This window comes from Coccinella septempunctata, chromosome 5 (genome assembly GCF_907165205.1).
Source record: "Coccinella septempunctata chromosome 5, icCocSept1.1, whole genome shotgun sequence".
Classification (NCBI taxonomy): domain Eukaryota; kingdom Metazoa; phylum Arthropoda; class Insecta; order Coleoptera; family Coccinellidae; genus Coccinella; species Coccinella septempunctata.
Genome location: NC_058193.1, coordinates 18,695,310 through 18,711,206, shown reverse-complemented (window position 1 = coordinate 18,711,206; position 15,897 = coordinate 18,695,310). Strand labels below are relative to the sequence as shown.

The window sequence follows — 15,897 nt, the reverse complement described above, 5'->3', positions numbered from 1 at the left end:
CATTCATTGATTCTAATTTCCAGTGCTCCGAAGTGGATAAAATTCTCAGGGCTTGAAGACAATTACTTCAACAAACACTACTAACTACACCATGTGCAATGAACATTTTACTGCAGGTCAATTGAGAACTGTTCATCGACGTAAATTGTTGTATGCAGAAAGCATCCCTTGCATGAACGGCCTATTAAGGGGAAATTATGATCTTTATAGGTCCATTCAATGATTCTCAATTGCTACTCTTTCAATATATTCAGAAATGCAGAGATTTTATTAATTTCCATTTAGGAACCGAGTGACCGTCAAATTGTTGTTTGGAAAGTCAAAGTTTTATTAAACCTGCTGTGAGTGTTTTGTTCATTCATTAATCAATTTGTATATTGTGTCATGAAGAGACCATATCATAAGGAAATTATAAAAAAAGCACCAAGAAACTATACTGACATACAGGTCTTGCATATGTCTGTAAGTTTTTTTTTTAAGTGTGGTTCTGAAAATTCTTTAAATAATACCTACATATGTAAGTAACTGGAATATTTATGCTATGATGGTATATTGAATATTGGTTCATATTAATTTCTGATATATGTATATTTTACAAATTCAACTATAGTCTATCCAAATCCGAGAGGCCAGCGTAAACAAACTGACTAACGCGTGATCTTATTTGAGGTACTCCTCTTATTGGTCAAAGCTTCAGGAACGCCATGTTTGCAGGTGGGAGTAATGCAGAACGGCATTACGTTTGATTCATTGATTGTATGCAAATTGTTGTGCAGAACTGCAGAGGTCATTCATTGCTCTTCCTTTCGTAAATTGGTTTATAGTTGTAGCAAGTTATTCAAGTTACAATCATTTAAGATAATGTCAAGTACTGATACTGCTGAGGAATCGCGTGTTGACTTAAGTCCTCCAAAGAAGAGACGTCTGAAACGACACTTCAGTGCCGAGATAAAAGAAATGATTTTGAATACTTATAAAATTGAGATTATTCAAAATGCAGGAATGTGTTTAAAGGACGTAGAACTCCGAGTTGCTGAGAGACTTGGCATTGGAGCTCGAAGTGTTAGGAGAATTATTTCCGAATACATAAATTCCGGTGTTCTATCACAGCCGGCAACAAATCAAAATCGGACCACCAAATGGGAGTCCTTATCAGATTTCGATAAAAATGTAATACGGCGAAAAGTTCACGAGTTTTTCTTCAGAAATGAACACCCGACTATAGAGAAAGTTTTAAAAATAGTTAATGAAGACTCGAACTTGCCAAATTTTAAGAAGAGTACCTTCTCTATAATATTGAAAAAACTTAATTTCAAATATGGACGTCGCCAACGCAACAGTTTTTTAATGGACCGTGACGACATTAAATGTTGGAGAAGAAACTATCTCACGAAAATTAGGGCCTTCCTTGATGAAAACAGGAAGACTTACTACTTGGACCTACTGGATTAAAAAATCCGTCTGGTAAGGCCTTGAATTTTGAGTTTAACCCTCGTTTAACCCTCGGTTTCATAAAGCTTGATCAGAGAATCAACGATCGATTGACGGATGAACGTCAATTAGTTTTCAGTCGATAAGTGAGTCATAAGCATTCTGAATATCATTCTTGCACCAAATAATTATCTATACACGCCCATTCAATGATTCTCAACTGCTACTCCTCCAATATATTCGGAAATATGAAAGTTTCAATGATTTCCTTCGGGAAATCGAATGCCAAATCGTTGATCGAGCAATCAAAGTTTTGTGAAACTTGATGTAAGTACCTTTTTGGTGGAAAACAATTTCAACATTCTTTTTCAAATGAAGTGAATATATTTTTCCAGGCTAAGGGCAAAGAATTATAGTGTGTCATATTGGTAGTGACACTGGTTTTTCAACTGGAGGACTCTGGACTTTTCAATCCAAAAATACTGGTGACTACCATGAAGAAATGGATGGTCAGTCCTTCGAAAAGTGGTTCGAGGGTAAACTTCCTAAATTGGAGGAAAATTCTATAGTAGTTTTAGATAATGCTCCTTACCATTCAAGGAAAAGGGAAAAAATTCCTAATTCACAATTCAGAAAGAGTGATATCCAACAATGGTTGAGGGAGAAAAATATTGATTTCACCTCTGACCTCATAAAAGCGCAATTGTTGCAGATAGTCAGGCAGAACAAAGAAAACTTTGAAAAATACATTATGAAACCGCAAAGGCCCAAAATATTACTGTACTTAGATTACCGCTCTACCACTGCGAACTGCGAACCCTATTGAGTTGATTTGGGCCGATGTCAAGAATTTTGTGACAGATAAAAACACCACATTTAAAATGGCTGACGTCCAAAATCTTTTTCAAGAGGCTCTCTCACGGGTTACTTCCGAAAGATGGAGAAAGTGCGTGGAACATGTCAAACAAAAAGTTGAGGTAGACATGTGGACACTGGATAATATTATGGATGATATAACACCAGTCATCGTCAACTTAGAAGAAAGTTCTGCATCTTCTGACGATACTACGGGCTAGTCACTTTCACAAAAAAAATATTGTTACACATTTATATACATAGTATGTCTTAAAGTGGGAACTTTAGATTAATTGTTCATTACTGAGACTCGTAGATAAGCATACATATTTTTCACCGGAACTGGAACACTCAAAAAGTTTTAAAATATAACGCTCTCGGAATTAAATTTATTAGTACACCTCTGCGTTATCACGTTCTTGACGCGTGATCACTCCATGCTGCAATGTTTACTGCTGGCCTCTTGGATTTGGATATACTATAAGTTCATTAATTCAGAACTATCTATTGTACAGAAACAACACCTTCGACGTAAAGCAGATCACCATATACTTTAGTGTCCTAGTTAAAGCTTCATTTATTGCCCACTATTTCAATTTTTGTAATTTTTTTATGAATTGCAAAAAATAATAATTTTTCGTTGATATCAATTGATTCCAAACAATGTTTAGATGAAAACTAACATCCTGATCACAAAACAAAACCATACTTTTGATTTGTCGCTCAGGATGTTTGTTTTCTGATCGAAACAAAGTCGATATTGGAATTTAATACGAGGAATAGAATTCGAATTTCGCGCCCCTCAATTAAAAAACAGAAAACTGTTATAAAAAAGTTTTCCTGTATTGACAGTGCGTTTTTAGCGCCATCTCATTGTCACGCGTGTTTTCACTGGCCAAAATGTAGTCGGTTTTTAGTACTAGCGATATGAGGGCGTTTCCTATCTTTCTACTCTATAATCTTTGACTCAAATAATGCGTCATCTAAAAAATTGAAGGACGAATTTCACTGCTACTCTATCTGAAGATGGATGATACATTTTGAACAGTACCTTTGATCAAAAGTTTGATTGGCCTTACTGATGTTATATCCGTAAAAACGAACAGATCTTCCTTTAGAGTTGAATTATATAGGTACATCGCCCTTCCGGCGTTCATCTGAACTCCGAAGCGCCACCTTCATCTAATTTCTTGTAGAAATTTCCAGTAATTCAACCTGCCATATTTCTTAAAATATTCGTTGAAATTGAAAGAACATGCTGTAACGAATCGAATTCAAAATGCTGAAACTAGTCCGTGGGAGTTAGTTATGGCATAGATTATTTCCCTAACTTTTGTAGTTTACACGGAAAAGATCGGATCATTCCGACGTTTTTTATTGAGAAATATGCCACCAAGTCCATAGAATAATAAACTGTGCTATCCACAGACGACTTCCGTCATAGACAACAGTTGTTCCTGACTCTCGTACTCCTTGAGAAATAGTTCATAGTCTAAGGGTACACGGACAACCACCTTTTCGTCATTTTCCTTGATGTGACTTGAACGAACTCTTTTGTCAGATGACAGACCTACTTAAAAAAGTAAATTGAACGCAAATAAAGAGCACCTACTAACCTGGAAAAATTCGCGATCGCAACTTTCCAACAACACCCAAAAAGAAAAAAAATACATATAATTACATAAACAGCAAATTCATAACATTCGCTCCGAACAGGAAGACACACGAGCTTTCGCTCGCCTTGGCTGGCCATACACTTATACGTGTACCGCAAAGGCTTAACTTTTTTGTCTTCCTCAAGAGGTAAACCTCGGCGTATGTGCTGCTACATCCGATGAAACTCCAGAGATGTGTGGGCTCCAAGTTCTCAAGATAAACAGACGCTAAGTGGTGGGGACTAGATATCTAGATTAACAGTTTAATTAATTTCTTGCCAACTTTTCAACCTGCTATATCTTGAGAACTATTCGTTGAAGGAAGATGCTGAAGAGGGCTTTTTTCGTCAGGAATAAATGCCTAAGATGAAGTTCATAATAATTTGTATATTGATTTATTTCAAGTCAGTCAAAAGACCTCTTCAAGTGGAGCATATTTTCGAATCAAATTTACAATGTTAAAACTGATTATTGTGGGTTATCCTTGGGAGTTGGATATATGATATATGGCATTACGGACTTTTTTATAGAACTTCCCTAGCTGTACACAATTCTAGTTGGTCATTTTTCTCTAACTCTTATAGTTTTCTCTGCGTCGTCCATAATATAGCCGGACAGAAATGGACTCCTTCCGACAATAATTATCTGAAGATAATTTATTGAATGATTATGAAATATGAATATTTCAATCGAAATAATTAACAAATTATACATATAAACCTTTCTCTTGAATCACTTTATCTATTCAAAAAACCGCATCAAAATCCGTTGAGTAGTTTTGAAGATCTAAACATAGGTACATAGGGCAGACAGACAGCGGGAAGCGACTATGTTTTATAATATGCAGTGATATGCAATTTTTGTTCCGATTGTAATTATCAATATTATTAGTGAAGCATGTTCACATTCATATTCTTCATTCGAGTCTCATTCAACTGAAGATGAACTAATTTCAGGATTATATGATATACCAGTAAAACAACCTAAAATTACTAAATATTTCAAAACGATAGTTTTTAGCTACAACAATATGGATGTCAAATTTCATTTCAGATTTTCAATGTCTTATCATAAAGGTTTTCTTATAGAACTTCATTTCAATCCTATTTCACCTCAATTACAGGCTGCTGAAGCATTGCTCATGACCTTATAGGTACAGGGTTAGAGTTAAGTAGGGGGCATGCCCAAAATGTTTTCATAAAGACTTTGAAAAAAATTTGCCTTGATCCATAGTCCTATAAATTTGTTTATATGGCACTGCTATCGTGCTGCGATCATAAACATAACCTAACTAATACAGATCCTCCAAACTCATCAACCTTTTCAGTTGGTGGAAAGTTCAAAATTTGGTACATCAACCTGTTGAATTACAAAACGAAAATGATGTGCCGACTACTTCCACCACAATAATGAAAAACAACTTGGTGGATCAGGATCTCCACTATATCACCACACCAGTTTGGTGAATTAGAAACACCCCTTTAGTTGTAATTATCTGGATTGGAAATCGATGCTTGTTTGACGGATCAGCATAGATTTCGATTTGTTTTCCATAGATTCTTTTTTTTTAGACCGAGATTAAAGTTATCCTGGATTAACGTGACAGATTTGAACGAAAATGTCAAAATTAACCCAGGATTAACTTTAATCACGAATTGAACAACCGGGCCTTAGAATATTATTCTTGCATCAAATCAGGCCTATTTATGTCCATTTGATGATATTTCTTCAATATATTCAAGAGAGTGTCTTTGAAAGATCCCGTCTGTCGAATTGTTGATGGAAGTCGGTGTAAGAACATACTACATATATATTTTTTATCACACCCTGTATATTAAAAAAAAATTAAATTGACTAAAAATCATGACACGTTACAGGTCCGGGGAATGTCAGAGGCAATTTAGTCGGTCATATTTACGTTCAGCTTGTAAATATTTCTTATTATTGTTTCATTCTGATACGCAGATCAACACAGGTTATCTTTCAGTGAATTTTTGTTTGATAGGTCATGTTTGCCTAATGAAAATGATGTAGTTTGGAATCTCAATACTATATTGGAATTTCATAGGAAATTCATTGATTCGTATAATACTTCCGAAAGTCCATTAAAACTATTTACTCTTATTAAGTTGTGTTCAAATTTCAGTAGATAAATTTTATAAGGAGGTAAGAACATTGTTGGCAATAATTTAACATCATTCCACATTATACGTATTTTCATCTGAGTTGAAGATGTAACTAATAGTTTTTCAAATAAAATAGTATATCGAATGAATATCTATATCCATACTAATATCACTAATATTCCCGACAAAAAATTTATTTGAAATCCATTTTTGCATAAATCTTATGGAGTTTGATTTCCATTTTGTGCATGTTTTTCAGTAAATAGCGCACCTTGATGCCAATTTTTTGAAGTACAAGAAAAAAATTGAACTCGGCTTGACATAATAAATAAGCAGTCGAATACGAATCGAGGAAAAGGGGATATAGGATGCAACTGCTAGGGTGCATGGTATGCTTAGGATCTTTTCACACTATCCAGTTTTCCCGTCGACTTATGAAGCTCTTTTGAGAGAGAACTATCTAGACATAATAACAGTTACTTTTTCTTATTAATCAGAGGGTACTGGCTGCAGTGTTTGGCTGCTACAGAAATGATAGGTAAACATCAGAGAATGTGCCGTTAAATTCAAACTTATGGAGTATGTTGTTACATATTATTTACTTCTTATCTAATTTATTCAATATGTACCCACATGGCTCTGCTGCCATCCAGTTATTAAGCGATTACCAGATTACAACACATTGTAGAATAACACTTTTAGCCTGTAACTAAAGTGCAAAAGATGTGAGAGAGGAATGCAGTTGGTTGCATTATCAGTTCCTCCAAAAAATAGCGCAATATGCCATTCATTTTCCTCTATTTTATAGGGTTAAAAATTGTAGTTCAGATCACAAATTTAGCCCACCCTGTACATTGTTTCCTGAATTCGAGGTATTGTTCCTTACACTTCGAAATCAATAATATATTATTTCATCGGCCGTATCACATGCACCCATTTAAAGGAACATACTTGATCAACGATGAATCATCAATATTAATCGTTCATCTTCTGTCAAGTCTCTTACATTTGAGTGACTTAAGAGTTCTGTAATAATGCATCCCGTATCTCGATCATTAGAAGAGAGGCTTTCCACTGGTCATGGGGTGATTATTTTTAGATGTTAATTACACGAATTGAAGGCCCTCGAAAGGGGAAAAAATGTGGATCCGGCCCGTCGCACGAAGGACAGGTCTTGAAGTTGATATTTCTTTCTGGGGAGAAGTTTAAATGAAACTCATGAAAACTTTAACAAATAAATCTATTGGCAAAATAAAAATTGGAACTTCTCTACAAATACGTACTCAGTCGAAGACGACCAACAAAAAGAAATCTTCAATTTCTTAAACCTAAGCAAATGAGCGCAAAACAATAAAACATATTTTTCGTAACCAAAAATCTTGGGTTAAAATTCAATTTCCCAACTTAACGCGCAATATTAATCAATACGTAATCAATGAATTATAGGGGAACTTTCAAGACTCTGGACGAATAAAAAATTGGAACTTTCTACCTTTTCTGCGACTGCTATTTGTATGACGCTGCCAAAGAAAACTTTTCGACACCAGACTTTCCCCGCACCAATCGGCGAATTCTTTACACTTAACCGAACTTCCCGCACTTTTTCGTTGCAAACGTTTAACGCTTTAAGTTTCCCTATCCAAAATTCCAACACAATTTTATATCTGGTCTTACTACGAATCAAAAATAAACGATCACTCCTCGAAGGTTACTTTACTGATTCCGGATAAAACTGACTTTAACTCCAAATTATTCCCGTTCTCTTTAACTACCTAATTCCCGATATTCCGTTCCTACTTCAACAAAACAAAGGACTGGACTTTTCTTTATACACAGCTTTTCCAAATTTATGAGCCGACCGAGTCTCCGATTCTATTCCGTGATCTACCTCTAGTTTTTCTCTTACTTCGTGCCAACCTAATTACTCTAAATCCCTATACTCTTTCTTACTGACTGACTCTACAAAAGACTTATAACTTTTCTACTGTTACGTACCGACTCGAAGGGGTATATTTTTCGATATTTTTTAGATCACGTCCCCGGACCGACTTAAAGGGGTATTCTTTTTGATCACTTTCCTCGGACCGACTGACTAACTTTTTCCGATGTACTTTTTCCCCGGTCTTTCTCTCCCACGCTATGGGTGGTACCAAAACGTCCCAAAATCGAACTCATTGGACGATCATTCTTGCTGAGTTGAAAAATCAGCGTTCCCAAGCTCGGCGGTTACAAGAAAATTTCGGCTACTTCGAATTCTGAGAACTGTTTTCCTCTCAGGGTCTCCAGACTAATAAATCTTTCTTAATCTACATGACTGACCGTTTTCACCCGTTCTGAAGTCCTTATCACCGGATATTGGAATCAATTACATAGGTCGGCGATCGCCGGTTGCTCTCCGAAAAGGTACAATGTATCAATATCTGCAGAATTTCTGACTGAGTGACACTAACTCTTTCAACTCCTATCGAACTGTTCATTATTTAAATTCCCGCGACTCGATACCGCCTGATCTCAAGCGCCTCAAAGTATCGTATTTCCAACTAAAAATCGCCTCTGCAGCACGGCTGCAACAATGTATGAAGGTTCCAGCGATACCTCGTTTCAATTATCTCAAATTAATTCGAATTCTCTTATTCCGATTTATTACAGTTCTGTGCAGGCCGCCCGCGACAACTTAAGATTTAGGGCCTGTTCCGATATTGCTGGTTTTACTGGCCCGCAATCGAATAACAATAGAACTCTAACGATTGGGCCAATAGGCATCGTCTCTGAAATACTGACAGTACTGTTCAGGAATATCGGAACAGACGGATAGCCGCACCTATGCCTACGCATATGATTAAAGGAAAGATACCGAAAAGTACAAACTGCATAATTCGAATACATAAACAACCCTGTAAAATAAATCATACTAGCTTAAACCCATGGCTTCGCTAGCGCAATATTTCATAGCAAGATGCTAGTTAAGAAATTGTTAGAATAGTTCAAGTAAGAAAATTAGCAGAAAAACAACAAACCTCACTATGCGAAATGAAATCGAAAAAAAAGATGAATAATAATCAGCATCAAAAAATTAATAATCATCTAACAAAAACCCTCACGATGAAGAAACTAAAAACAAACTCCAATTACCGAAAGTTTCGCGCCTTCCTGAAAAAAACTCTACAATTCCCCACAGACTACGATTTTATCACTTATAACGATCCTAGTCCAAATCGAAATGATCGTGCCCCTTGCCTAAATTCGTATTTCTTTAAACTCTCATATCTCGTGAAATAACCGTTAGAAAACTATGCCGTAAAGAGAATTTTTCATCGGAGATAAATGTCGCGAATAAGGGTAAAATTCATTTTCATCTTTATTAATGCCAGTCAAGAACCCTCTTCAAATGGAACATTTTTTAGACTAATGAGGATAAATTCAGATGCATACCACCCGCTGATATGAATACATCAACGTCATCAACAAGTGTTACGATCTGAATTGAACTGGCCAATTTGCTATCGTCCAGGCCCCTAGGCCCCAAATGAGTACGCCCCATCGAAGAAAAGCAGATGCTGACCATAGTTTCGGTCTCATTTGACCTCATCAGAGCAACATAGCTTATTTCTCCGATGGAGAACGTTCGGAATTGATGGACCCTTATTCAATACTGGCAAGCGCTACTGAGTAATATCCAGTAACACAGCGATTACTGAGTTGTTCGCAAAGCGAATCGGCGTACTGAATTATAGAAAATATGGTAGATATGCTATTGTCTTCGTCTGGGTTTCTATCTTGAGGGGATTGAATCGGACATCGTTTCATACTGGGTGGCGCTCTGGTAACTGTATAGTACTCAGTAGTCGCTGTAACTAGATATTACTCAGTAGCGCTTGCCAGTATTGAATAAGGGTCCATCAATTCCAAACGTTCTCCATCGGAGAAAAAAGCTATGGTGCTCTGGAACTCCTATTCAAAATTAGGTAACCTCTAGATTCTAGGTTAGATGATTGAGATCCAAAATTTCATGAAAGTGATTCTTATTTCAAATACATAGGCTTATTCTACCACTATTCTAATACATCCACGCCAAGTTACAGTTTCCTACGCTAAGTACTTAGCCATATAACTGTTTACACGTATATGTTCCAAGTGTGTAACTGAATATTCAAATCATGTTCAAATACCGACAATGAATTGGCCTGTATATGTTCTCCAGACATGAATCCAATTGAACATGTCTGGGACATGCTAGGCAGACGACTTAGATCAATAATTCCTGCTGTTCGAAACTTGGAAGAAGCAAGAACTGCTTTGATGGAAATATGGGACAATTTGCCTCAAGAAATGATCGTCAACATCATCAGAAATATGGAAAGACGAATATAGTTGCAGTTATAAGGGCTCGTGGAAGAAACACACGTTATTGAAAAAAATGTTCCTTGTGATTTTGTGTTATCATTAAATGTTTAAGACGACAATTAATAATACAATTAAGTTTTCAATTTTTAGTCTTAAGTTTTCAGACAGGCTCCAAAAGCGCATGACGCTTTGCAGAACAAATTGAAATCAACTAAACCATCCGTTGAATTTTCCTGTTGAATGATTCTTTTCAAATGTGCCGCAAAAAAAGTTACGAGGAAAAATAATACAATTCATTTCCGTTCCTTTAAATTTGCCGGTGTGTGTATAATATTTCTTTCATTTCGACATTCATTCCTCATGAAAAATGTCCCTCACAGCATAGCATATTCCTTCAACGAATACTTATTTCACGAATTGAAAATTTTGACAAGAAATTAGATGTAGAAATTAGAATTAGTGAACACAGGAAAGACGATGGGATCATTATCGCCAAAAACGGCCACTATAAGCCGACAAACACGACAAAGGTATTTTGCAGCATGATAATGCTAAACCACAGCCCTCTTAAACACAGTGTTAAGAGGGCTGTGGCTAAACCACCGAATGCCTCTCCCGTTAAAATATACTCAGGAACAATCAAATAGGAAGTCCTACCCCAACAACCGGACAACTCAGATATTGCTCCTTCCGATTACCATCTTTTTCGATCGAGGAAGAAAAATGGCCTCACTGTATACAGTGGTTATTCGACGTGTTCGACGTATGTGAATATAATGTTCAACAAAATTATTTTTCCTCGGTACATAGTTCTGTGCAAAAGGCGAATCGGAAATCGCAAGCCATATTTTTAGGGGGGATAAAACATAAAACACCAAAAAATAAAGGCACTTATCTAATGAACTCATGTCCGGAACCGATCATTAAAGGTACTACAATCTAATTACGAAATCCCGTCAGCATCTTGAAGTAGGCGAAGCTATGCAAAGATGATCGGTTTTTCCTACTTAACTTCCGTAATAAAAGATTCCAATATTGAGTATTATTTGAAGATAGAAGAGGATGTTATTTGATTATGAATATGAATATGAATTTAGACTTTAGTCCAAATGAAGTGTAGGTATAACGACGGATCAAGAGGCCAATACTATTACTGGGACTTGTATTCTTTTCATACTTTTGATAAATATATATCCTTCCCTATGAACTCGACAAGATTGATATAGAATAGGCAAAATGTTGTTTATAGGTATGTCTCAAACTTTTCACTGAAGCTGGTGTTATGGTCTTATTTTTAATTCCGTAACATTTCACATAACTCTTATTGGAAATAAGTCCAACTCCCTACGATACCACTTTCATACCATAGCATGGACGAGAATACAACCGTGTATAACATAAACCTTATTTTTCAGGATGAAGATTTGCCTGTTACTACTCATTCATTTTCTTCTTGCACCTTCAATCACCACAGAAGATGAAATCTTGAGCTGTGCCGTCTACGGAAGTATCAATGTTTGTTTCAATGCAACACATATACAAATTTCAAAATCAACTGGTGCTCTCAAGAAGAGTTATTTCCCAACAATGTCTAGCATTCAAAGTATGGAATTTGTGTCCAACAATTTAACGGACATTGAACCGAAATTTTTTTCGAAATTTCCTGAATTGACTGAATTAATTATCAGAGGTAACGAAAAATTCCCAAACATTACAAGACACTTACTTGGGCATTGCCAAAAATTGATAAGCCTGAAAATATACTTCAATATGAGACTACACCACATCGATGAAAATGTTTTGAGAAACTTTCCTAACCTCAAAGAATTAATCATAAGATCAGAGAGAATTCAACATTTGAGGAAACATGATCTTCAAGTTGTAACTAATTTGAGAGTACTCAATTTAGATTTGACTACACTGAAGCGAATCGACAATAATGCATTCGAACCAATTGGAAAATTAGAAGAGTTATCTTTGATGGCAAATAACTTCCTGCATATCAATAATGAAATATTCCATTGGATTCCAAATCTGACAGAACTGAACCTGATATACGCAGAAGTCAATGATATCAGTTTTCTGAAGAAACTACCGAAACTTCGAATTCTGAAATTAGCTGGTAACAAAATATCAAATTTGTTCGCAGATGACGTGAAAGGCTTAAGTGAATTACGTGAATTAGATTTAGCACACACCAGAATCAAGCACATAGATACTAGTGCCTCATTTTACAAAAATGTTCCAAAACTGAAGAAAATAGATATCACCTGTCACGATCTAGGAAGCGAATTGTTTGACATTGTAAACTTATCCGAACATGGTATAACTTTAATTGATAAATATACAGACATTGAGACAAGAACATTGTCTTGCTGAAATTGAGATACAGTCAAAATTTTCAGGTTCAAACTAAAAGTGCCTATACACGCACCGGCGAACTTGCAGTCCAGGACTGTAGATACGTCGATCTTCAGTGCAACTGCACTACAGTTTTTTTGGAGTTTCAGTTCAAATTGACAGTCCCGACTCCCGGACTGCAGTTCGCCGGTGCGTGTATAGGCACTTTTACTCACATACACCCAAATATCTATTGAGTATGTTCTATGTATATGGATAATGGGTCAGAGAAAACCAACCCGTGTCAAGAATCGACTTCTGCGCATATGCAGAAATATAAAGAATAGTTGTTTGTGTGTCATTCTAATACATGGTTATATTAACTGACAGGAATGAAATGTTTTTTTCCACAATCATTTGAATATTTTCAACCTTATCTTGACTCCGAGGTTCCAACCAAGGTGAAAACAATATAGCAATATAGATCGGAAATAATCGTCAATCAGATTTTGCCTCCATTGACGTCACACTAGCACGCATTGACCTCAATTTAACTTGACATTAGCCTCCATTTACGTCATCAGTTTTCCAACGAATTGCTGTATGAATTGCGCCTCCTTTACTTGATCTTCTTGGTTCAAACTATAGAATCAGTTTCACATGACGACATAACGTGGAATGCCTTATTTATTTCTAATATTTAGAAGTTGAAATTCAATCTTCATCATAATGGAACACTAGACGCTGAAATTCATATTGAAAGTTAAATGAGAACAGAGTTGTCTTTAGGTTTTACCATTGAGGGTTGAATTGAATACTTACTCAAAGGTTTTACAAATCTGAGGAGATTAACAAAAGTGATGTTGAATCAAAACAGAATTGTAGGTCTATGAAAACATCTTTCTAGCTAAGTTGCTTACTGTTAACGTTGTTATTGTTGTTCCTATTGTTTGGATAATGAGATACTGATAGAAAATAGGTAGGCTAGGGAGTTGTCAGTTGAGACATAAATAGGGAATACTCCTTCTTACGAAAATGATGTATTTTTTATGAAATATCTTTGAAACGTGACATTTTGAAATATCCATTTCAACCGTTTCCCAAAAAAAATTATTTTAAGCACTCAAAAATGAAAAATAAAAATGGGTATTTAAAATTTAAAGCGTTTCGATTCTATTGCACAAGTTGGCAACATCGTATGAAATATGCCTTGATAATAAAGGAGAACAAATACATTATCTTGATGAGATAGACAAATTTGACAATAGATAAATCTTAAGATGGCTGTCTATGAAGTCTGCGATGAACGAGGAAGGTCGTGAAATTTTATGGGATCTTTAGGCCTGCCGAAGACATGCAACTTTTCAGTTGCGCAACAGTTTGATTGCAAGCGGTTCGAGGGCGCACACAAAGGCAATCGCTGCAACTTTTCAGTTGCATGTCTGCGCGGCCCCATATAAATTCATTGTGCTCAATTCTGCAACTAAACAGTTGCAAAACTGAAAAATTGCATGTCTGCGGCAGGCCTTATGGCAGGTTGCAGTTGAAGCTCGCCAGCAAGTAGGCACCTGTAAATCAACAGCTGTTATTTTATAAACAAGCTGATCGGACATTGTTCTTTTCGTTGTGTGGTAGGCGCTGTTGCCAAATCGTAAACTCGGAACCAAGCGATTTAAATTTTAAAACCCCATATTTGAAGAATGATTTTCAATAGTTTCCGGCGACTTAATTGAAGCCTATGTTGCTGTAGATTATTAAGAATGAATTTTTCCATTGTACTGTTTTGCGATGTGTTGACGAAACAGGTATACCTGTTTTTTTTTTGTTTGAACATATATGTTCAAACAAAAAAGGAAGTGGTATACCAAAAAAGAAAACTCTAGAGTTCAGTAATAATGAAAACATGGTGCCAGAAGCTCGACAAACCTCTCTTCAGATTTTATCTCAAGTGGATGGAGTATCCGTTGACATATGCCACCCGATTTTGAAAAAAAGATATCCATTTGTTTCCATAAAGATTGACATGTTATCAGAAAACTGAAAAGGTTGTGATTACCTAACCTTGTAGCATCCGAGAACAATTGGAGTTCAGTATCATACTGAACTGATGCATACTGACAGTAGTATGCATCAGTCAAAGGCAAAATGTGGACCTACTTTCTTTTATGGAACTTCAATAGCAGAAAGTTATGAAGGAGAAAGCATCATGCCTTTTTATAGCTGAATTGAATTTTAATAAATTGTCCAATAGCTATTTTCATATAATTCAGTCAGAGCCGGAGCGAGGACGTGGCGAGAGAGGCGGTCGCCACGGGCGCTAGCGATCTGGGGGCGCAAAATAAAAATAATAAAAAAACAGTATTCTCTCCAATTGAATATTTTTCATGTAATATTTAACACAAAACATAATATTATAAAAATATGCACATATACACATTATACATATGTGTGTGAATTAAATTAATGTGAAGGTAAACGAACACTATACATATAATAATCAAATACTTAATAATAATAAATTATTAAGATATAGTCCACACCATCAGTCTGAAAACGGAATGCGTCGCCACAGCCTTCTAGAGAACGTCTCTATTGACGGCTGTGGCGTCGCATAACAACCAACGCGATGACGAAGGCCATGTCGAGATCTACTTACAAAAAAACTATCGGAGACCGATTGAGGCGCAAAACCTTAGCCGATTGGGGTATTTCCTTCAGAACATAGACAACAATAGCTCCTGGAGAACTGGAGAGCTGGTAAATTATCACAGATAGAGGTTACAGAAGAGGAAAAGAGAAGAAAAATAAAATAGCCCAGAGGAGAAGCTGATGATGAAATATTTCAATTTTGACTAGAAGAATAAGCTGAAAAAGGACCTCATTCAAGTATTGAACTATATTTCAGTGCAACTCGAAGAAAGATTCAGTGTTTTGCCAGAAGACAGCTTTCTCGGGGGAATATGTTTGCAAGGCTTTCTACTTGGCGAATTAAACAAGAAAGCATTGAAGTATAGTCCCGATTCAGATCCATACAAATTTGTGTCCACTCAAAATATTCTTGACTTTATCAGTAACTACAGCTGCCACAGCTACATCTTAATGTTCTTTCAACAAATTGAAATTAGAGAAAACTTATTTAAGGTCTT

General features: G+C 36.0%; 1 protein-coding gene across 1 annotated transcript; it reads left to right on the top strand.

Annotated features, from left to right (window-relative positions):
* Positions 1–5,929: 5,929 nt before the first annotated feature.
* On the top strand, positions 5,930–13,138 carry LOC123314264 (leucine-rich repeat-containing protein 4B-like). Its single transcript, XM_044899430.1, has 2 exons — positions 5,930–6,107; positions 11,827–13,138. Exon 2 carries the CDS (start codon positions 11,828–11,830, stop codon positions 12,788–12,790), a length of 963 nt encoding a protein of 320 aa, XP_044755365.1. The 5' UTR covers positions 5,930–6,107; position 11,827; the 3' UTR covers positions 12,791–13,138.
* Positions 13,139–15,897: the final 2,759 nt, after the last annotated feature.

What these genes read in the sequence shown, in the direction of transcription:
- LOC123314264 (XM_044899430.1), top strand. Translation starts at nt 11,828, where the DNA reads ATGAAGATTTGCCTGTTACTACTCATTCATTTTCTTCTTGCACCTTCA.